This window comes from Eucalyptus grandis, chromosome 10, assembly GCF_016545825.1.
Source record: "Eucalyptus grandis isolate ANBG69807.140 chromosome 10, ASM1654582v1, whole genome shotgun sequence".
Lineage (NCBI taxonomy): Eukaryota > Viridiplantae > Streptophyta > Magnoliopsida > Myrtales > Myrtaceae > Eucalyptus > Eucalyptus grandis.
The window spans coordinates 14,194,336-14,218,000 of record NC_052621.1 but is presented as its reverse complement, the minus strand read 5'-3'; the positions used below and the strand labels follow the sequence as shown (position 1 = coordinate 14,218,000).

The following is a 23,665-nucleotide window of genomic DNA, read 5'->3' as shown; positions in this document are numbered from 1 at the left end:
ACACCCATCTAGCTTCAACTATTCTATAGGAGAGATCCGAAAAAAACTCCTTATTGAGCTGCTTCAATCTACATTTAAGGAGACGAAGCCTGGAGCAAAGCATTACATCGAAGTACCCCTAAGCGAGGAGTTCCAAACTTGAGAAACCATATTAGAGAAATCCGGGTGGGTAAGCCAAAAGTTGAAGAACATGAATGGCTTGCAAGACTTAGGGGCAGGGAGGATCTTAATGACCATCGAAGAATGGTCCGAAATGCCAGGGGCCAAAAATGAAGCTTCAAAGAAGGAGAATTCAGCTGACTAGTATGAATTAACCAGAACACGGTCGATTTTCCTTTGCTTACGGTTAGGACCCATCGACATAGACCAAGTAAATATGTTACTTGTATATCTAAGATCATCTAAACCAGCTTGAAAGAGACACTCACGGAACTCATCAAAAGCTGGGATCCAGCCATTAGAACCGCCCAACCTATCCAAAGGGTCACGGATCGCATTAAAGTCTCCTGCTATAATCCAAGGAGAAACCGAATGAAGAGAACTGGTATGAATAAGATCGGTCCATAAAGGCCGTCTAGAGACAAATCTATGCTCAGCATAAACCACCGTTAGAAAGAACCATTTACCGAAACTAACATTAGAAAGTTTTCCATGAATAGCTTGATCCGAAGAAGAGTTAACGATAAACAAAACTTCCAGAGGATTCCACCCCACCCAAATTCTTCCATTAGAGGAATAATTATAATTGCTTTCCCAATTCCAACCCTGCAACAACACAGCAGAGACCAGACCGAAAGCACCCTAAGAAATTTTAGTTTCGATTATCCCAATACAGCATAAGTTATTGGACCTAACGAAATTCCTAATCTCCGCTTGTCTCAAGTGATCACATAGACCCCTTATATTCCAAACTCCTATAATCATAGCTATATATATATATATATATAAAGAGAGGGAGAGGAGCTACCGGCGTTTAGGAGGCCTCCTCCGACTAGTCCCTGTTTCGGAAGAGCAGTCATCTCGATTGATGGAGCTGGAACCTGAGGGATATCCTCTTTGATAGGAGTTGTCTCAATTTCAGCAATATGATCATCATTAATAGCAGGCTCTCGAGAGTCATTTGGCTCAAGCTCCTCAAAGCTACCACTCATTGCACTAGCCACGTCCTCAGAATCTTCATCCAACGAGCCAGACATCACGGAGGCATTTTTTAAAATCGACTCCATTAGGACAATTGAAGAAGGTCCTGCGGCACTAGGCTTAAGGATCTCTTGGTCTTTCTGGACAAATTTGCTCAAAGGTGGAAACAAGGATTCCGCATTGTCTTTGGACTTCAATGCAGAAACAAGAGGTGTAGAAGACTTACCCATCGCTAATGTACTGGGTTGTTGTTTTTTTTTTCTTGTGCGTCACTTGCTTCCATCCTTCACGCCGGTCACTTTGGGCCACATGAACCTAAGTATTCGAAGAAGCCTCAACAACAATAGGAGTACGAGACTCCACAGTAGGAGGGACCGGGACTTCAGCAACAACAGGCACCTGAGAATCCACAGCAGGGGGAATCGGGACTTCTACTCTTTCACAGTTATGGCCAAACACATGGCACTTGGGACAGGAGATCGGTCTCCACTCGTAGAAGATGGGGACAATGAAGGATTCACCATTCAAGAAGACTTCCACTATTTCACATCTTTCCAGCTTAGCAGACACTTCAACACATACCCTTACATAGGATAGTTGTCTCATTTTTAAAGTAAAAGGGTCTACATACAACAATCTACCCACCGCACTTGCTATTTGGCTAATACCAAGAGTTGACCAATAAGTGAACGGGATGTTCTTCATGCGAATCCAAATGGGCACAAAAGATTGCATATCATTCCTCAACTCAAGAGTGGGGGGCCATTGTTTAAGGATAAGTGGTACTCTATCCACCGTTAGCAGGCCTTCATCGAGAATTTTCCTGTGATAATCATTATCCGAAATAAAGAAGAAATAGAATCCTTCATTGTTAGCTAGCACTTCCGTTAAATGAGATCCCCAAGTATCCTTAAGTACCGATTCAGTCATTTTGAAAGGAACTCTCTTTCTAACAAAGTAACCCATTAGACAGTGTTTCCATTTCGGATCAGCAGCATGCACAACATCCTCAGAAAGGTGGACAACAACATTTTTCCCAACAGAAGTTGGGGGGGATATAGCTAAGTTCATAGCCCTTCGCCAAAAGTTTAGCAACACTAGCCCAGGATCGGGTTGGGGGGGCTTTCTGCATATTCAGTTTTTAGGCATCAGGCCGAGCCACAGCAGGGCCACAAGAGTCGAATCTAAGGCGGCTTCTACTACGCCTATTCCCAGCTTGGGACTTCTCAAAAGGTCGGCCCATACGATTTGTAGGGTTCGAGGAAGAAGCCATACCCAACAATAGCAATAACGAAGCACAAAAGAACCAGAAACCATAGCCAAGATTTCGGAAGTCGAGAATCAAGCCATACTAGGTGTTCAGTCACGATTTGGGGAGGAAAAGACAATGCTGGCCACCAACACACAGCTTTACCCACCAGTCAAAGCCCCACAAAGCCCAACGACCAATAGCGTCAACTGCACAGCAAACTAGAAGCAGAACCCTAGTCGCGACCTTCCATGCTCCCCAAACTTGAGACAATACGAGTCAAGCTCCACAAGGGTCTGAAGGCAATCCATAAACGACCATTCTCACCGAAAATCAACCCCAATCATCGAGAAAATCAACCGGAATCAACCACTCGACAGAAGCCAGGAACAGTGAAAAAATCGCCTAAAATAGAGAGAAAGTGAACAGTAAATTTCTTCTTCGAATCGTACAAAATTTATGTTTCAAATTATTCAAAAAGTGCTTTTAAAAAAATAAATAAAGTGTAAACTTGATACTGAATTCTCATTCTCATGAAATGCTCATTAATTTAATTTTTTTCATGATGAGTGAAGACAAACATTCTGAACATGATCATATGTGCATACTTGGTAGAAAATTTTGTAAGTAAAGTTTGTATCATTTTTTCTTGAGTACATTTTTTTTTTTTATAAAGTGTAAACTTGGTATTGAATTCTCATTCTCATGAAATGCTCATCAATTTAATTTTGATCATGGTGAGTTAAGAAAAATATTTTTAACATGGTCATATGTGCATACTTAAAAGAAAATTTTATAAGTAAAGTTCGTACAATAAGAACTAGCAAAAAGAAGAGTATCTTATACATCTCAACATGGACCATTCCATACATGACATCATAATAATGAAGTAATATAGTTCATTGTTCAACTTCATCACAGTGAATACTTAAAAATAATATTACAAAAGTTGGAAACACAGAGTCAACAAATCTCACGCATATTATGATCCCTTGCCATTTTATTTGCAATACTTATCCTAAGCATGTTTATCCTAGATGCCTGCTCATGCAATGTATCATCTGCAACCTCCACTTTTGTAGGTCCAAATGGATACTCCGGATCTCCATATATGGAAACATTTATGTCCATCCTATCTTGATCACGAATGTAATTATGAAGAGCACAACATGCAATTACAACAAGTGCTTGCTTCTGAATTGTAAATTGAGGCATATGTCTCAAAATGGTGAAGCGATTCTTTAATGCCCCCAAATGACCTCTTAATTACATTTCTTAATGAAGAGTGTTTATAGTTGAACAACTCTTTTGCTGTTATTGGCCGTCTCCCACTCCCTCTATATTCGCTAAGATGATATCGTTCCTTTCTAGATGGAGTGAAAAATCTCGGAAGTGCTGCATAACTAGAATCTATCACGTAGTATTTCCCTACAACATCATATATATAAATTTGTTGTGATACTCAACCATAATATAATCACAAATGTCTATGTAAACAAAGTAAATACCAGGTGGTGGTCGGGGAAATTGCAATTGAGGAGTTTTGAGTGCTGCCGAAAGCACTCGACAATCGTTTGCAGACCCTTCCCATCCAGCATACACGAAGGTAAATTTCATATCAAATGAGCAAACACACAACACATTCTGGGTGGTAGTCCCTTTCTTGCCTCTAAATCGAACCTGCTGAGACACCGGGATAATAACATTTATATGGGTGCCATCCATAGCACCTATGCAGTCCTGTCAATTTATTATCAATCTAAGATTATATAAGATTATGAATTACATGTATTTAACAGTATAAAGTCGATATAGAAATCATACCTTGAAGTAACGTTTATGGCTAGGATCCATAAGAATTTCTTGTGGGATGACATCAAAGGACGGTGGTTTGATTATCTCTTTTGAAAGTTTGATAATTGCTTTCAACACTTTGTTGAAATACTTGCTGATTGTTTCTCCAGAATGTTGAAATCTCTCACATAAATCTCTATTTGAGCTACTGTAACAAACCAAAGATAAAAATATCCCAATTTGTTCATTTATTCGAACAAATCGACTATCTTTCAACCAACCCCTTACCCTCATTAAATCACATAAATTAAGAAACATATGTCTCTCCATCCTAAAGGCTTCATATATCATATCTGAATGTCCATAAACAATCTCCATTATCCATTCGGATCCTAATAGTTTACAGTCCTTAATGGGTTCTCTTGTATGCACGGATGCGTCAATCACAACCGTGCACAACCACGCTAGCAATATGTGAAGATCATCATCATCCAAGAATTTTTCAATTGGTTCTACCTGTTCACTAGATATACTATTTGATCCATCTTCCATAGTACCTATACCATCACAAAAATATAAAAACATCAATATAGATTTTGAAAATATATCCAATAATGGTCAATAACATAAGTCATAGTCTCAATAGAATATGCCATTACATATAAGTACCAAGAATCTCAACACTAATATCTTTAAAAACTAAATATTAATGGATAACATAAGTTATACAGCCTAATGAAACCCCATTCAATCCATAATATATTTCCAAACATCTACTAAAGATGATCAAGAAGTCTATTTCTCCTTCTAGGTGGGGATTTAATGAAAGCCACCCTCCATGAGGCAATATCGCATGCTCGTTCCACTGCTTTATTATAAACATCTTGCTCTATCTCAGGCATACTAATTAGAATATCCATCACAGCAGATACAAAGAAATGGTCTACAGGTGATGGCGTAACCCCAGAGGCTACAGAGCCACTACCAAATTGACTTGACCTAACTTTCAAAAATTCTTGTATGGCTTTACAAGTGTCATCAATACTAGTTTGGTTACTCTTCCTTCTCCTCTTAGTATTTGAAGTCCTATCCAATTTGTGCTTTCCACGAGTTGAAGTTGCAGCATTGTCTGATGTAAAGACTCTCTCATGAATGTGGTGTTCACTGAAGTCATCTGTATGGCCACCACTGTTGTCACCGCCTACATTGCCATCACCATTGTCATCTTCCTCCGACACTGTCAAATCTTGAGCATTTCCTATGACATATTCTCCAGTAGCATATGTATCACCAAATACAATACATAGCTCGAGATACTGAGGAAATCCATCCTTCTTGAATTTTGCCCACTCAACATTCTCTTACAATTTTCACAATAATGACATTTCAGCAATATAATCATACATTTTAAAATTACATATATAATGACAACAAAATGACCAAACAGTTAAAAAGATACCTTGATATGAGATTATCATATACTTGGATTGTCGACAACAACTCTTTTATTCACATTATCCCAACCAAATCTAGACTGAGACATAAGTTTCTGAAAACTGCTATACTGTTTTCTCAGTTTGTTTACCCTGTTCCTCAACTGGACCATGCTATATTGGCATCCTACCTATCTAACAAATTCAGTCTGTATATTCCTCCACCCTGCTTTGTTGAAAGTAGAAGAGGTGCGATTTCCCTTTTTGACCTCATCCACCAACAAACCAATAAATAGGTTGGTTATAGACTCGGTCCACTTTGCACTGAATGTCTGTCTCTCAGATGCCATTTAATCTTTGACCGGTTGAGCAGCATATGAATTATAAGTTAAATCAATAACATAATACTATACATGCCATACACAAAATCATTCTCAAGAGATGCAAGCGGAGAAGACTATAATGACAAAATTGACAATTCTTGAACTAACTTGTATAAAACATATCATAAGTTGCATTTTGAGCTACAAGAACTACATAGTACTATGACTATCAATGATCAATGAAACAAAATGCTCAAAATAAAATAAAGAGCATTGTGAGAAACCTACCATGTCAAAATATAGGTCATATTTCAAACACTACAATAAAAGAAAATGTGAAAAGTTCAATCTTGCTCCAAATGAACCTAAACAACTACTCTCTCCAAATGATCAGCCTGAGTATTTCATTGTAATGCTAGACATAATATGCAATCATGAAATTCATCCAACACAAAGCAACATTACCCTTGGTTCTTACCTTCAAACACAGAAAGAAGTTCTTAAAAGTGGCTCCAGTCCTTTAGTGTTTCCTCTGTAAGTTTCTCAACTAGAGTCCCTCCCAATCAAAAAGATAGCTCTCATGGTGATTTTGGATGAGCTCATGGTTCCTCAACATAGTCTAAATAAATTTACCGCCGGGTCGCTCGAGCGAGCAAAGCAGCGACACTCGCTCAAGCGAGCAAAGAGTGAACTGCTCGAGCGAGCACAGCATTGCTGCTCTGCTCGCGATGCTCACTCGAGCGAGCAAAGCAGCGACGCTCGCTCTTGCAAGCAGAGTGTTGCTGCTGTGCTCGCGATGCTCGCTCGATCGAGCAAAGCAACGACAATCGCTTGAGTGAGGAAAGTGAGCAAAGTCTCACTCAAGCGAGCATCAACTCGAGCGAGTTGAGCGCTGCTACTCTACTCGTGATGCTTGCTCGAGCGAGCGTCTCGCAGATCTAAGCAAGCACTGGCTCAAGCAAGCCGTCGCGCTTGAGCCCCGAGCAGTCATCGCTACTCTGCTCGCTCGAGCGAGTAGATGCTGCCGCAAATCTAGGCGAGCAACGCTCGCTCGGGGCTCGAGCACGAGGGCTCGCTCGAGCGAGCGTCTCACAGATCTGGGCAAGCGCTAGCTCGAGTGAGCTGTCGCGCTTGAGCCCCAAGGAGCCATCGCCCAGATTTGCGAGGGGTGGCTATCGCCGAAGCCCTCGTCAAACGGTGAAGGAGGAGCAACAGCTGGTGAAGGATGAAACTTACCTCGAATCAGAAGCTTCAACCGGTGAAGGAGCAGCTGTTGTCGACGCCGAAGAGAATAACGAGTTGGGAGGTGCTGGATCGCTCAATGGTGGAGAACCTGTGAGAGACGCCGGAAAAGGGAGGGACTTGAGAGGGCGCAGGGCACGAAAGCGAGAAACAAAAAAGAAACAAGATTTTTGTGTTTTTGTTCTTTTCGGGCCTTCAAAAAGTGTCTCTGGAACTTTTTTTTGTTTCTTATTTTCGTTCCAATTTTGTTCTGGGAACAAAAAAAACAAAATTTTTGTTCATAAACAAAAAAAAAATAAACACAACCATGCACGCCCTTAGATGATGGGTAGAATTGTTTCTTGATTGAAGGAAACTGTTGTGGAAAAGCGGGCTACGTGGTGTTGTTGACATGTTGTATAGGGATATGGATGTAGAATTTTTCGGTAGCAAGATTTTGTCTTGGACTTGTCTTTGGGTGTATGGTTGGTGATCGTGATTGTGATGATGATGGAGAACTCTTCCTTATTCTCTATTTCTCCCTGTCGTGAGGCGGTCGTCCGTCTCGTTTTTCGATGTATACATGGAGGACGGTCCATAAGATGAATTGTGGACTCGTGAATTATTATTATTATTATTATTATTATTATTATTATTATTATTATTATTATTATTATTATTATTATTATTATTATTATTATTATTATTATTATTATTATTATTATTATTATTGTTCAAGATTGGATTTTGGAGCTATTTCAAGATGGTAATTTTAGATCCTTGGTGATTATCTGCTCTGCCTATGATGATAGAGCAAGGCCATGATCTGTTCACTCCAATTGTATTGTCTTTTATCGGAGTCTCTAGTGTTAAGCTGCTTTTGGTCTATTTTGGATAGCACGACAAGGTTATTATAGATATTGCAGCAGCTACGGTTGATTTATTGTTGCAATTGACCATTACATATGGAGGCTAAATGATGCTTTCTTTCATAACATATTGCAATTCTTGCTATAGAATCAACGTTCACTTTTCTATTTGCTATTTTGTATTGGTCTCTTGCTTATATGTACTTGGGATTTGACATGAGTGCTTAAGATTGCTAGTGGGACTTTTATTTATTAATTTAAACATGAGAACCTATTGACTAAAGGTGACGGAATGGTGAATTGTTTTCCCTGTCTGAAGTAATTGGTTACAGTGCTTGCTTAGAGTGTTCTTCATTCTGTTTTAGTTGAGGTCGAGTATGTACCTTGGGTGCCATTCTTTTTCTTGTAAAGATTGTAGTTCATGCCTGGGGGTCTTTGTTTGATATTTGGTGCACAAGTAATTTAAACTTAAATACAAAACACACTGACTGAAGTGCTAGATGCACCTATCCTTTCTTTTGTTGGGTTAATTCAATGATTTGGACTAAAACTGTTTTCTGACCCCCCCCCCCCCATTTTAAAAAAAAATTATGGCAAAAATTGTTGCTTGATAAATGCAATATGATCTTGGGAAGTACATGTCGTAAAATGCTTCATATTGTTTGATGAAGTTTTGGGCATTGATTACATGGAACATTATTTACAAATTGTTAAAGTTTGTAAATTGTTGAAGTTCCTTATTGATAAAAATTAGTATACACAATTACCTGCCCAAATGGGGTTATTGTGTATATTAATTTGAAAATTACATGAAGATAAATTCCAAAATTAAAAGATGGGAATGTATGACTCAAAAAGATTTATCTGCCCAAAGGGGATAAATTTTTTAAAGTTATATGTAATTCCCCTCTATATTGATATATTAGAGATGAATGATGGGGATGTGTGACTCAAAAGGTTTATCTACCTAAAGTAGATAAATTTTTTAGAGTAATATGTAATTCCCCCCTATGTTGAGATAATGGAGATATATAATTTAAAGGATTTGTCTCCCCAATTGGGATTGATCCTTGAAGATTTTATGTAATTCTCCTTTATCGTCTCTATATATTGATATCATGGAGATGTATAATTTAAATAATTTGTCTGCCCAAATGGGATAGATCATTAACAATTATATGTAATTCTCCTTATTGTTGCTTTATAAACTTCATGCTATGAAAAATAATGGTGCATCATACACTCTGCCCAAAGGGGAGTTTATAATGTACTAATTATTTATGTTGAAATACTTATTGCTCATAATTGATCTTAATGCATTACGTGTGACAAACAGTTACTTTTACTATAAATAACAACAATGCCATAGTTGAAATGTTAATTGGATCAAATATTATACTGTTAATGACTTAGTCAAAAAGGGAGACATTGTGATTGAGAATATTAGAACTGAATCCATATTGTCCGATCCTCTAATAAAAAGGCTTACGACCCATTTTGTTTAAAGAACATATAAAGAATATGGGTGTCTTAGATTCTTTTGATTTCTTTTGTTAGTGGGAGTTATATAATTTGTATTTCTGGATATTATAGTTATATACAGATTGATAATGCTTTTATGATGTTTATTAAAGTATTTATTTTGATAATTGTTGTTATTGATTCTATTGTTATCCTTTCTCCTGTTGACTGAGAAATGGAAATATAAAACAGTATATTTAAACAAATTTTAGTTTAAAGATGACTGGATGTCACTGATTATAAAATCTCATGTTGGATTGTGACATAGTCGTGCAATTTCATGTTATTTAGAAATTGCGCTAATGCAATTTCATGTCGTTAATAAATTGCATTGAGGATCGATAAGAAATAGTGTATATTTTGATCACATGTTGGCACTATTTCTTACTACACTACTAGGCCCATGATCCATGAAAATATAATGCTTATTATATATGATTATGGAAGGTCTTGTGTTGTGACATTTTTTTAACACATTGATCTCCATAGTCCTATACTAAGATTATATAAGATTGGATTGGTTTTGAGATACCGTTATTGGAATATTATTTTTTAAAGTTGTGGCCACATAAAACAAAATTTTCAGTTATTAACCTGATAGTGTCGTTTTCAATATAAAATCTTTTTCAAAATAAAATAAGTTAATTAATGTAGCAAAGTGGGAGAATGTTGGAAATTTCCTATAATATGAGCTTACATTAATTAATTGATTTTCTATTTTAAATAATCGGGTTAATAGATATTCCAATATTTGTTGAACCCTAAAGTGATCTGATTGAATTGGGTATTGGCATCTATTAATAACGGGCCTGGTTGAATAGCAAAGTGTAGACAATTGTGTTTAATTGAAGCCCGTAATGGGAAGGGCTGAGTAAACACGCTGTTGATTAGGGTTTGCTAGATCCCCTCTCTAGCCTAAAAAATGATAGATTATACCTATCAGTTACTTTAATCCCATTAAAAGCTACTATACTGAAATAGGTCATAGAGAGGAAGATTTGACATTTCGATATATCATTGGTCATCAAATTGATCTATTTCTTTAAGTGAAGTAATGGCTCAAACATATGCTTTAATTCCGTTGTATTTATTGATCTTGGTGTTTTACAATCATATATGAATCCGTTTCTTCTTGATTGATTAGTTGTTCATGTGAATAAAGTTTCTACATCCTCTACTAGACCCAACTATCCATCTCAACCATTCACATTGTTAATCTCTTTTGATTCGTTGCTATCGGTTTCTCCTAATTTAATCCTACTCCTCCGCCATTGTTGCTTTTCTTATTGCCAACGACGCTACCCACCAAGTTATTGCCGTCGAGATGCTATGAGATATGGCTAGGGAGGAGGGAGGAGGGAGGAGGGAGGAGGGAGGGAGGGAGGTAGGGAGGGGTGAGCAATGATTGACATGTGATAGAAGGGGCAAATGGTGCCAGGAGGACATGATTGGATCCGGAGTTGTCGGCAAGGACGATATAGGTGGAAGTGAGTAGGGTGGAGTGGGCGGTGATGGGAGCAACACAAACATAAGGCAATTTGATTTGTTGAAGGAGCCATGAGAGAGAGAGAGAGAGAGGAATGGCTCAAAAGAGCCATGAGGTACGATGCAAGAAAGAGGGTGTATTAGGAGGGTTTTCGATAATATCTTAAAGTGGTAGGATTATATTTTTTTACAATCCAAAATATTCAGTTGATTTTTTTATTTCACCGTGGTTGTGTTATTAGATGGGGATGGTCACCGGGGTTTAACAAGGAAGGGATTGTTGTCAAAAGATCATAATCTCATCGTCCCTCTCGAAGGAAGGCGATGGCGTGCCGTAATGAAAGGTAAAAAGAAAAAGGGGAAGGGAAGAGTGCATGGTGACGAGGATGAAGGGATTTTTTTCTTTTCTAACGGGGAAAGGAAACGCCTCTCCTCTCCCGCCACTCCCCATACAAATTTCCATTTTATATATTTAATGGCGGAATTTTGCGCTCGCAGGGTACCCTGTACCCAACAACGCGTACCCCACTCTCTCTGCACGAGTTCCACGAGACCACTCTCTTCTTATGTGCAGATCGCACCTTATCTTCATTGTCCTTCTTCTTCTTTTTATCTCCCAACTCCGTCATTCACTCATTCATATCTTCGCGATCTCTCGAGTTACCACTAACATTTGAGGATCGGAAAATGGAAGTGCCGGTGATCGATCTGTCTCCGTACCTGGAGATCTCGCCCGCCCTGAGCAGCTCCCGCCCGGAGGAGGTGGCAGACCAACTGGGGGCATCGCTGATGGGGCTGTGCGGGGAGGTGAGCCGGATCCTGAGGGAGACGGGGGCCCTGATGGTGAAGGATCCCAGGTGCTCCGCCCTCGACAACGACCGCTTCATCGACATGATGGAGAAGTACTTCGACGCCCCTCCTCACTTCAAGCGCTTCCAAGAGCGTCCTCACTCCCATTACCAGGTCCACCCCCCTTCCCCCCTCTCTTCTTCTTCTTCTTCTTCGGCTTCCTTTCGCTTACCATCTCTAGCTTAGCTTGCTCACACAAGTCATCGACAACGTTCATGTTATTTTAGAGCGTCATGTCTTTGGAGACGTCTTTGCTTTTCGCATTTGTCCTCCTTGCCTTCAACCATCAACTTTTCTTGTTCAACTTAATGAGTACTAAAGAAAACAAAACAAAAAAAAAGCTCAATCCGAGTATGTTTTCTTAGCCATGCACTATGTAGCACAGACATGAACACGTAACACTCGATACGACACGTCATTTCTAAAAAATAAAAATTTCGAAACGTTTCAACACGTTATATATTGAATATATATTTTTAAAATAAATAAATAATAAAAAAATCATATAATTAATTTATACTAAAAGTATTAATCTAATATTTGTTAATAATAAAAAGAGCTTCAGGTTTTTTTTTTTTTTTTTTTTTTTTGACAACGGGAGACTAGTCTTTCCGTAGCCTGTATTCTCAAGTAGCGGATATGACAGGTTGGAGTAACCCCTGAAGGCATAGAAGTTCCCAAGAGCTTGGTGGACGAAGAAATCCAGGAGAAGTTGAAGGCAATGCCCGAGGAGGTCCGGCCAGCTATCCCAAAGGGCCCGGATCTCAAGTGGCGGTACATGTGGAGAGTAGGCCCCCAGCCGTCGAACACCCGCTTTCAGGTCTTCCATCTCCTCTTTTTGCTTCTTTGTGTTCTCTTTTTGTCCTCCCCTCTGTGCCCTGGTTATTCATTGACCCGTCTCTTAAGCAGGAGCTGAATTCGGAGCCTGTCATTCCCGATGGTTTTCCTGAATGGAAGGAGACCATGGATGCCTGGGGTTACAAAATGAAATCAGCAGTAGAGGTGATTCACCAGCATGATCCTCTATCCGTTCATACTCGTTTTCATTGCAATCGGTTGAATATTTTTTGTCTGATGTAATCCGATATGGTGCGTAGACCGTCGCCGAAATGGCAGCAATCGGCTTTGGCTTGCCAAAAGATGCATTCACTTCTCTGATGAATCAGGTGATGATCATATAGCTTTGAATTTTTCTGCAAGTTCTGCTCGACTTCAGCTCCATCATCGAAATTGGAGTTTGGAAATGAAAAACTAGTCTGAGTGAATTTCCTCCATCATGCATCCTCTCGGATAATCTTGAATGTGATGTTTCCCACATTTACCACTTATTAGCAGTGTAAATCCACAGAATGTTCTTTTTTTTTGGTAGAAGTATGTAAAAGATATCATGAAGCAATACAGTGTCCCCGTTACTCATAGTGACTTAATTAATCATTATTCACGCTGTTGCTCACGCAGAAGACCTTTGAGACCATTGTTGATAGTGACTTCTTGCCAAACTTGCTACCCTCTGACCAAACAGAGTCACCGCTTTTTGCATTACCTTGATGGCTTTGTTAAAGACTTAAGAATGTGCTGTGGCAGAGATGGGCGTTGCTGGCTGTCTTCGAGGGCACTTGTTCTAACCGGAAATCTTCATCTTTGTTCATTCCTTGTTCTATATAATGTTTTATGTGATGAAGTATGGTTTTCGATTTCCACAGGGACCACTTCTTCTTGCCCCGACAGGAAGTAACCTCCGCCAGTACGGGCAGGAGGGAACCGTGTTTGCTGGGTATCACTACGACATTAATTTTCTTACTATTCATGGTAGAAGTAGATTCCCTGGCTTGAACATCTGGCTAAGGAATGGACAAAAGGTTGAAGTGAAGGTTCCTGTCGGTTGTCTTCTTATTCAGACTGGAAAGCAGGTAGGGTAATGCAGAGGCAAGCTCTGTTATCCACTCTGAGAGACATTGATGTCAAAAGGAATAATTCAGAAAAGTCATTCCTCTTATTTTCCAAGCTATCTTTGACTTTCATTTTTCTTTGTCAATATCTCCAAGATCATTCCAAGCATTCGCTTTCATTTTGCATTGCCAATAACTCTAATATTATTTCCTGGCGTTCCTTTACCTGCCTTACCAATATTGATTTACATATGTTGCCTTCCTCGTGCAATGGCATTATACTGCAGATAGAGTGGCTAACTGCTGGTGATTGCATAGCCGGTATGCATGAAGTTGTTGTAACAAGTCGGACAATGGATGCTGTGGCAGCTGCATCAAAGCAAAACCGCAGCCTCTGGAGGGTATCTTCGACAGTGAGTATCAATATGGGCCGCTACTGTCGGTATTTGGATAATTGTGTTAATTTTATATGGACCTTGCAGTGCTCAGTTTAAATTATGATCAGAATTATGTGTATGTTGTCTGACTTATTTTATCTGCCGTGTGTAGCTGTTTGCTCACATAGCAACGGATGCCATGCTGAAGCCTTTAGGCCATTTTATGGATTCCCCACTTGCAAGCAAATATCCTCCCATGTGCGCTGGAGAATTTATCAAACAAGAACTTGCTGTGATCAATCTGAAAGGAAGCAAAGGAGAATCCTGATACTCTTGTTCCTTGGACGACTCTGGTCTTTGAATAATCAGAACAGCATAGCATGTTCAGTTAATTTGAAATGTAACGAACGGCGGTTGTTCTTTTTATATCCCTCGTTTGCTAAGTTTAGGTCAGAAGGCATCAGAACCGTGAAAAAAAACCCAAATTGATGTAGAATGGTGCTGCAAGGACCGCCCGTGCGTGTGTTTTTAGTTCATTGGTCTGGCTAATCGTGACTTCAGTCAGATAATAATATACATTTATCAAGGTGTGTTTGTTTGCGTTTTTGTTTCAAATCTATTTTTTTTCGTTCTCGGGAACAAATTTGGAAGAGAAACAAGAAAAAAAAAAAAAAAACCTTGTTTCTGAAACAATTTGGAGAAACAAATTTTCTCTCTTCTTCGGTTTCTTCTCTTTCTTTCTTTTTTCTTTAACCGGTCGACGGCCCCAGCAAGGCCGAGCGTCGCCAGCCCCTAGTGAGGCCAAGCTCGCCCGGCCACCAGTGAGGCTCGGCCTCACCGGGCCAACGCCGGGTGATTGGTGGCTGGGCGAGCTCGGCCACGCCGGACCGGGCGAGGCCGCCGGCCAAAAGAAGAAAAAAAGGAAAGATAAAATAAAAATATTAAAAATTAAAAAGAAAAAAAAAAGAATACAAATTTACCAAATGCGTCTTCGTTCTTTTTTTATTTCCGGAGCAAATTTTTCTAGTCAAAAAATGTTCCTGGAACAAAAATAATTTTTTCTATTTATGTTCTCTTGAACAATTTTTGAAAAGAAATGTTACGAAACGCACCCTTACTTGTGACAAATGCTCTTCAAAACTAATTGGATCTATACTATTCTGAGCCAAAAGGTCAAGAATCGTCAACAACAATTGGTGAATTCTAAATGGTGCTTTTGTGAAACTAAGAGCATCTAAGGTGGTCTATCATTTCCAAAATGTCTCTCAGGCATCATCAACAAACTACAAAGGTGCTTAATAGGTTACATTTCAGCTGTTATTTAATTCGTGCCTTAGGATCAGGATGGATTCAAATTTAGGCAGCATTCGATGTTTCTGGATCTCTCTAGTGTAGAATAAAATACCAAAACTTGAGCATGAGTTTTCCTCTTGAACAAAATTAAAACATAAGGTGAAGACTGTATATTGAGAGTCAACAATGACCAAATGTTTTTTTTTTTTTTGTAAAAACAATGACCAAATGTTGTGTGCCATAAAAGTCCTAAACCTTTTATGTTTGTGCCAAAAAAGTCATAAACATTTTTTTGGTGCCAATTTAGTCATAAACATTTTTACTTAGTGTCGATTCAGTCATTTTCGGCCAATTTTGGCCGAATTTTGCTGATTGTACACCGATCGCATGATGTGGATAATTTTTAATAATATTTTTTAATTTTTTTTAATTATTTTTCTTTATTCTTTTTTCGTTTTTCATTTTTATTTACAAAAAATGAAAAATGAAAATGAAAAGAGAAAAAGAAAAAGAATAAAAAAATCAAAATATTAAAATATTATTAAAAATTATCCACGCGCCTAGTCATGTCCAAATAATTCAAAATATTAAAATATTATTAAAAATTATCAACATCAGCTAATCGGTCTCCAGTTAATAAAATCTAGCGATTCGAACTTAGGACCTCTCAACCACTACACTGCCACCATAAGTGGTACTTTTTTAGCACTTTTCCTACCAAATGTTTGACAAAATAACATTTAGGTACACAAAAACCCATACTTATTAATTGACTCACTTCCTCTCACTTTTCCTACGCGGGACAAGGAAACATATACTTAGTTTATTTTACAAATAAACTTCCAACACCTAAAGTTAATCCAAATGGCCGAAAACAAAAAATTAAGGAGGAGGAGGAGGGAGGGGAATGTGTAAATTGAGTCGCAGGGAGAGGGGCTGGGATTGCAAATTGCAATGGAGGGAGGGAAACCTGCGATACCACTAGAGCACAAGAGAATCCATCCATCCAATCGAAAGAAAAGAAGGAAGGTCGCAGAGAATCGAAAGTGAGGTTGACAACAAGAAAGGGAAGAGACCCGCGCAGAAAGCTCCACGAGTAAAAGGGCGAGGATTTACGCCGCAGCAGCAGCAGCAAAAGTACGTATTTAAAACTTGAAGAACACCCGTTACATTAACATCCGCATAAACACGCAAAAGATTGACAAAGAAGAGGAAGAGGAGGTTGTGGTGTTGATTGTGAGTAGCGAGGGAGGGAGGGAGGGAGGGAGCGGGCGAGCGACCAGAGTAATTACCCACGGAGAGAAGGGCAGGTCCGTTGCAGAGAAACTCCAGAGAGAAAGATGGATGGGAGGAGAAGGAGGAGGGAGGAGGGAGGAGGGTTTATGAAAATGGGCTGAAGAGAGGCGGCGTCTCTCTTCTCACGCCCTTCTCTTGTTGTTGGTCTTGCGTGCGGGCCGCCATGGGCCTCTCCCTGCATTAGGGCCCATTTTCCATTGCCGGTTAATTGCAAAGGGCCTGAATACAGTGAGAGGCCCATCGAAGACTGGGCCTGGAAAGGGGGTCTCGACGTTGGGAGAGGCCCATCGCGCCCAGTTACATTCGGTCAAATAAAACGACGGAGCTGCTGCACGTGCCTTCTTGTTTTCTCGGCAAATTGATGGCGTGCGGGGTCATTCACCGCACGTTCTTGATTGAGTTACGCAATCAATTTACACCTCTAATGTGGGATCGCTTGTTGGTACGGTCACCTATATGTTAACTTGAATGGTGCTGTGTTTATGATTGATTTAGTAAATCTTATATATAATATAAAGATTTATTGATGATTTTTTTGCTGACTGATTAGATTAATTATGTACAAATCGAGAATCATCACAAATGGAAGAATTTCTCCTCGTTGTATGATCCATGCAAGTTTAATGAAAGGAGTTTGATTCCGTCTTTATATTGAAGTTAATGTATGTGTCTAAACAAGTTCATTATTTGGTTTTACGCTTGTGTGATTTATCCCTACTATCCGTGGTCAACTTTTTTGCTTGTGATTGTTATGGAGGTCATTACTAGGCTTCTTGATATGCATATAGGCAAGGGTCCTAGAGTTTAATATGCTCACTCTAAGACGTTCGATAGCTCGGACATCTTCTAGATCAAATTCACCCCAATAAAATGCCATCTAAGAAATTTGGCACAATGTGGGATAAATCTGAATTGGATAAATAATTTAAGAAAAAAAAAATAACAACTATCTTTCGGTGGAGTGATCGCGTGATGTATTAAATATTGGCATAAACCCCAAATCCTCAATACTCTTTGTAAATGTCTATCACCCTCCAATTGATCCATCAAAGAATCATCAATTGTTTTCAATTCACTCCTGTTCACATTGGGCAATCGTAATTACAAACCTTTGTACAATTTAATTACCTAAAAATGATGAATCAATTGAAACCGATCTTCTCGCTAGTGTCTCCTATGTCTCCTCCACTAAACCCAATTGTCTATATTGACCATTCACATAGTCAATTTCTTATGATTTGTTGTTATAAGTTATTCCTAATTCAACCTTGCTCCTCCTCCATTGCTGCTTTTCTTATTGCCAATGATGCTACCTACCACGCAATTGTTGTCGTCGTCAAGATGCTATGAGACATGGTTGGGGAGGAGGGAGGTTGGGAGGGGCGAGCAACGATTGACATGTGATAGAAAGGGCAATTGGTGTCGGGGAGGAAACGACTAGATCCCGAGTTGTCAACGGGATGATATAGGTGGAAGTGGGTAGGGTGGAGTGGGCGGTGATAAGGCAATTTGGTTCGCTAAAGGAGCCACGAGAGAGAGAGAGAGGAATGACCATCGCCCTTTGCCAAATAACGAAGTGTCAATGAGCGGAGGTATGATCCAAGAAAGGGGGGGTATTAGGAGGGTTTTCAATAATATCTCAAAGCGGTAAGATGAGATTTTTTGCAGTTCAATTCAGTTGATTTTTTATTCCATCGTGGCACGTCCTCGTCCGGACAATAGATCGTGTTACGACATGGAAATGGTCACCGGGGTTTAACAAAAAAAGGGATTATTTTCCATTCCATTTGATCATCCGTGATTGAGGCTCGATCACGTATGTGTCAAAAGGTCATAATCTCATGGTCCCTCTGGAAGGAAGGCGATGGCGTGCCGTAATGAAAGGCAAAAAAGAAAAAGAGGAAGGGAGGAGGGCATGATGATGAGGATGAAGGGATGTTTTCTTTTCTAACGGGGAAACGAAACGCCTCTCCTCTCCCGCCATCCCCCAAACAAATTCCCATTAAATTTCCATTTTTTATATTTTTAATGGCGGAATTTTACGATCGCAAGGTACCCAACAGCGCGTACCCCACCACGAGACCACTCTCTCCTTTTGCTTGCTTTTTATATATGTACATGTGCCGACGCACCTTTTCCTCATTTTACTTCTCCTTTTTTCTCTCCCAATTGGGTCATTCATTCGTTCGTTCATTTCTTCGCGATCTCTCGAGTTGCTACTGACATTCGAGGATCGGAAAATGGAAGTCCCGGTGATCGATGTGTCGCCGTACCTGGAGATGTCGCCCGCCCTGAGCACCTCCCGCCCGGAGGAGGTGGGGGCCCAACTGGGGGCGGCGCTGATGGGGCTGTGCGGGGAGGTGAGCCGGATCCTGAGGGAGACGGGGGCCCTGGTGGTGAAGGACCCCAGGTGCTCCGCCCTCGACAACGACCGCTTCATCGACATGATGGAGAAGTACTTCGATGCCCCTCCTCACTTCAAGCGCCTCCAAGAGCGTCCCCACCTCCATTACCAGGTCGGGTCCCTCCCCCGCCTCTCTTCTTCTTCGGCTTCCTTTCGCTTAGCTTGTACATTCACGTTATTTTAGAGTGTCGTGTCTTTGGAGAGCTCTTCGGTTTTCGCATTTGTCCTCCTTGCCTTCGACTTTCCTTGTTCGGCTTTATGAGTACTAAAGGAAAAAGTTCAATCGAGGCAATAATCTCACGATCTCTGCCGCCGAGTATCTTTTGTTAGCTATGGATGGATGAATTCGAGGGTACACGATGAGCAAGTGATTCGGGTGTTTTTTATTTTTATTTTTAACAATGGGAGCGCAGTACACTGTATTCTCAAGTAGGGGGGGCTTTGGTATGTTTGTTAGAGCTGATGATGTGAATTTTTCACGAGAGCGCGAATGGAATGTGGATATGACAGGTTGGAGTAACCCCTGAAGGGGTGGAAGTTCCCAGGAGCTTGGTCGACGAAGAAATCCAGGAGAAGTTGAATGCAATGCCCGAGGAGGTCCGGCCAGCTACCCCGAAGGGCCCGGATCCCAAGTGGCGGTACATGTGGAGAGTAGGCCCCCGGCCGTTGAACACCCGCTTTCAGGTCTTCCATCTCCTCTTTTTGATTCTTTGTGTTCTCTTTTCGTCCTCCCCTCTGTGCCCTGGTTATTCATTGACCCGTCTCTTAAGCAGGAGCTGAATTCGGAGCCTGTCATTCCCGATGGTTTTCCTGAATGGAAGGAGACCATGGATGCCTGGGGTTACAAAATGATATCGGCAGTAGAGGTGATTCACCAGTATGATCCTTTATCTGCTCATACTTGTTTTCATTGCAATCGGTTGAATATTTTTTGTCTGATGTAATCCAATATGGTGCGTAGGCCGTTGCCGAAATGGCAGCAATTGGCTTTGGCTTGCCAAAAGATGCATTCACTTCTCTGATGAAGCAGGTGATGATCATCTATCGCTGGGAATTTTTCTGCATGTTCTGCTCGACTCCAGCTCTGTAATAAAAATTGGAGATTGGGAATGAAAAACTAGTCTGAGTGATTTTCTTCCATCATGCTCCCTCTAGGATAATCTTAAATGCAATGTTACCCACATTTATCACTTATTAGCAGTTTACATCCACATCCTGTTATTTTTTTGGTAGAAGGATGAAAAAGATATCATGAAGCAATACAGTGTCCCTGTTACTACATAGTGACTTAATTGATCATTATTCACGCTGTTGCCCACACAGAAGACCTCTGAGACCGTTTTTGATATCTTCCTGACTTCTTGCCAAACTTGCTACCCTCTGACCAAACAGAGTCACCGCTTTTTTGCATTACCTTGATGGCTTTGTTAAAGACTTAAGAATGTGCTGTGGCAGAGATGGGCGTTGCTGACTGTCTTCGAGTGCACTTATTCTAACTGGCAATCTTCATCTTTGTTCATTCCTTGTTCTATATAATGTTTCATGTGATGAAATATGATTTTCGATTTCCACAGGGACCACATCTTCTTGCCCCGACAGGAAGTAACCTCCGCCAGTACGGGCAGGAGGGAACCGTGTTTGCTGGGTATCACTACGACCTTAATTTTCTTACTATTCATGGTAGAAGTAGATTCCCTGGCTTGAACATCTGGCTAAGGAATGGACAAAAGGTTGAAGTGAAGGTTCCTGTAGGATGTCTTCTTATTCAGACTGGAAAGCAGGTAGGGTAATGCAGAGGCAAGCTCTGTTATCCACTCTGAGAGACATTGATGTCAAAAGGAATAGTTTAGAAAAGTCATTCCTCTTATTTTCCAAGCTATCTTTGACTTTCATTTTCTTTGTCAATATCTCCAAGATCATTCCGAGCATTCGCTTTCATTTTGCATCGTCGATAACTCTAATATTATTTCCTGCCATTCCTTGACCTGACTTACCAATATTGATTTACATATGTTGCCTTCCTTGTGCAATGGCATTATACTGCAGATAGAGTGGCTAACTGCTGGTGATTGCATGGCCGGTATGCATGAAGTTGTTGTAACAAGTCAGACAATGGATGCTGTGGCAGCTGCATCAAAGCAAAATCGCAGCCTCTGGAGGGTATCTTCAACAGTGAGTATCAATATGGGCCACCACTGTCGGTATTTGGATAATTGTGTTAATTTTATATGGACCTTGCAGTGCTCAGTTTAAATTATGATCAAAATTATGTGTATGTTGTCTGACTTATTTTATCTGCCGTGTGTAGCTGTTTGCTCACATAGCATCGGATGCCGTGCTGAAGCCTTTAGGCCATTTTGCGGATTCCCCACTTGCAAGCAAATATCCACCCATGTCCGCTGGAGAATTTGTCGAACAAGAACTTGCTGTGATCAATCTGAAAGGAAGCAAAGGAGAATCCTGATACTCTTGTTCCTTGGACAACTCTGTTCTTTGAATAATCAGAACAGCATAGCATGTTCAATTAATTTGAAATGTAATAAACGGCGGTTGTTCTTTTTATATTCCTTGTTCGCTAACTTTAGGTCAGAAGGCATCAGAACCGTTAAAAAAAAATCCCAAATTGATGTAGAATGGTGTTGCAAGGACCGCTCGTGCCTGTGTTTTTAGTTCATTGGTCTGGCTAATTGCGACTTCAGTCAGATAATAATATACATTTACTTTTGACAAATGCTCTTGGAAACTTATTTGATCTGTACTATTCTGAGCCAAAAGGCCAAGAATCATCAACAACAATTGGTGAATTCTAAAGGGTGCTTTTTTGAAACTAAGAGCATCTAAGGTTGTCTATCATTTCCAAAATGTCTCAGGCATCATCAGTAAATTGCAAAGTTGCTTAACAGGTTCTATTTAAGCTGTTATTTAATCCGTGCCTTAGGATCAGGATGGATTCAAATTTAGGCAGCATTCGATTTTTCTGGATTTATCTAGTGCAGAATAAAATACCAAAACTTGAGCATGAGTTTTCCACTTGAACAAAATTAAAACATAAGGTGAAGACTGTATATTGAGAGCTAACAAAGAGTGAATGTTTGACAAAATAACGTTTACGAGGGACAAAGCAAGCTGGTTGTACCTTTAGACACTATCATAATGTGATAGTCGGACGGTATCACCCCATTTAACTGCAAAAGACTACAGCATACCCATAGGTTCAAAATCATCCAGAATGAACATCCCAACTGATCACCATCACACCAATTGCATGCCTTGTGCTTCGTGCAGGTAAATCAGCTGAGCATTGCCGGTGGCTGAAACCATACATGCAGGCATGCCTTTGTATGAGCCATGGGGGCATTTTTGCGTTCAATCCCCTATTTAACAACCCATTCCCATGAAAAAAGGCCTCAGGAGGTGACAATTGGAAACTGCTTCAAAATCAAGAACAAGAAATGAAGTCTTCTCAGTCCATCACACTTGCTATATTCATGCTCATGCTGGTAACTGCCAGTGTGGTGCAGAAGGGAGAGGGGCTTACTTGTGGGAGCACATTCTTCTCAGCAATGGTCCAGCTGATACCGTGCAGGGCAGCTGTAGCTCCTTTCAGCTCCATCCCACCCAGCGAGGCCTGCTGCAATGCCATTAAAGCTCTTGGCCAGCCGTGCCTCTGCGTTTTGGTGAATGGCCCCCCAATCTCTGGCGTTGACAGGACCATGGCCCTGCAGCTCCCTGAAAAGTGCACTGCCAACTTCGAACCCTGTATGAAGCATTCTCTTGTTACCTGTAACCTTTTGTTGCGATACTTGATTTCTGCCTGGCAGTAGATTGAAACTTGGCTTCCAGGCAGAGATTATTCAGAGCATCTGCTTCACGAGGAAGACTATTTTTACCACTGTTCTTTTTTACATTGCTCGTCATTATTGATGATGGCTCCTCTTCATTTTTTTTTTTTTTTTTGGTACAGGTGATACGATGAAGTAGATGGTGAGCAAGAACACGTGGAGGTGATGGTAATGAATAATACACCGGCATGCTATGGCACTCTTTCTTTGTTCAGCATTTAGTACTTCTGACAATAAGAAGATCAAGAAAGATCATGTACTGGGTCCTCTCTAGAATAAAGCTCCAACTCTTCTTCTTCTTTTTTTTCTTTTTTTTGGGAATTTGTAATAACACCTGTCTAGTGGAACTTCTCAATGTGGCACACATTGCTCTCTTCCTCATGACGAGAACACCGACTCTTACTCTGACTCCTTGATCTCTTTACTGCTACTTCTAGCATCTGATCTAAGGCAGCTAGTTCAGAAATTGCTCAGGCAAGCAAACAGGCGATATCTATTGTCCTGCCAACATTCCGTAAGAAAACTGGTTCACAGAAACAGGGGAACCTTATATGCGGTTGCTTTCATATTTAGGTATATAATGAACAACAGGACCAAAAAGCTTCGCGAGAATTCTCTGCAAATGAACTATCCTCACAGTATTCCATGTTTTAAAGTTAAGGTGGAATAACTGCTGCAGA

General features: G+C 40.3%; 4 protein-coding genes across 4 annotated transcripts; 3 read left to right on the top strand and 1 right to left on the bottom strand.

Annotated features, from left to right (window-relative positions):
* Positions 1 to 1,455: 1,455 nt before the first annotated feature.
* Positions 1,456 to 2,211, bottom strand: LOC120288723. The gene has a single exon (XM_039302835.1). The coding sequence runs from the start codon at positions 2,209 to 2,211 to the stop codon at positions 1,456 to 1,458; it is 756 nt and encodes a 251-aa protein (XP_039158769.1).
* Positions 2,212 to 11,622: 9,411 nt separating this feature from the next.
* Positions 11,623 to 14,726, top strand: LOC104432171. Its single transcript, XM_039303411.1, has 7 exons — positions 11,623 to 11,998; positions 12,531 to 12,704; positions 12,794 to 12,886; positions 12,982 to 13,050; positions 13,588 to 13,794; positions 14,061 to 14,186; positions 14,323 to 14,726. Exons 1-7 carry the CDS (start codon positions 11,723 to 11,725, stop codon positions 14,476 to 14,478), a joined length of 1,101 nt encoding a protein of 366 aa, XP_039159345.1. The 5' UTR covers positions 11,623 to 11,722; the 3' UTR covers positions 14,479 to 14,726.
* A 4,161-nt stretch (positions 14,727 to 18,887) lies between these two features.
* Positions 18,888 to 21,705, top strand: LOC104421933. Its single transcript, XM_039302755.1, has 7 exons — positions 18,888 to 19,255; positions 19,654 to 19,827; positions 19,917 to 20,009; positions 20,105 to 20,173; positions 20,718 to 20,924; positions 21,190 to 21,315; positions 21,452 to 21,705. Exons 1-7 carry the CDS (start codon positions 18,980 to 18,982, stop codon positions 21,605 to 21,607), a joined length of 1,101 nt encoding a protein of 366 aa, XP_039158689.1. The 5' UTR covers positions 18,888 to 18,979; the 3' UTR covers positions 21,608 to 21,705.
* A 292-nt stretch (positions 21,706 to 21,997) lies between these two features.
* Positions 21,998 to 23,366, top strand: LOC104421934 (protein LIM1). The gene is made up of 2 exons (XM_010034100.3): positions 21,998 to 22,902; positions 23,108 to 23,366. The coding sequence occupies exons 1-2, from the start codon at positions 22,596 to 22,598 to the stop codon at positions 23,122 to 23,124; spliced, it is 324 nt and encodes a 107-aa protein (XP_010032402.1). The 5' UTR covers positions 21,998 to 22,595; the 3' UTR covers positions 23,125 to 23,366.
* Positions 23,367 to 23,665: the final 299 nt, after the last annotated feature.

Bases quoted from the DNA above. Each gene is read 5' to 3' on its own strand.
- LOC120288723 (XM_039302835.1), bottom strand. From the start codon at position 2,211: ATGAACTTAGCTATATCCCCCCCAACTTCTGTTGGGAAAAATGTTGTT.
- LOC104421934 (XM_010034100.3), top strand. From the start codon at position 22,596: ATGAAGTCTTCTCAGTCCATCACACTTGCTATATTCATGCTCATGCTG.
- LOC104432171 (XM_039303411.1), top strand. From the start codon at position 11,723: ATGGAAGTGCCGGTGATCGATCTGTCTCCGTACCTGGAGATCTCGCCC. The intron at 12,705-12,793 runs GTCTTCCATCTC...TCTCTTAAGCAG, and splicing joins CGTCGAACACCCGCTTTCAG to GAGCTGAATTCGGAGCCTGT. The intron at 14,187-14,322 runs GTGAGTATCAAT...TGCCGTGTGTAG, and splicing joins TCTGGAGGGTATCTTCGACA to CTGTTTGCTCACATAGCAAC.
- LOC104421933 (XM_039302755.1), top strand. From the start codon at position 18,980: ATGGAAGTCCCGGTGATCGATGTGTCGCCGTACCTGGAGATGTCGCCC. The intron at 19,828-19,916 runs GTCTTCCATCTC...TCTCTTAAGCAG, and splicing joins CGTTGAACACCCGCTTTCAG to GAGCTGAATTCGGAGCCTGT. The intron at 20,174-20,717 runs GTGATGATCATC...CGATTTCCACAG, and splicing joins TCACTTCTCTGATGAAGCAG to GGACCACATCTTCTTGCCCC.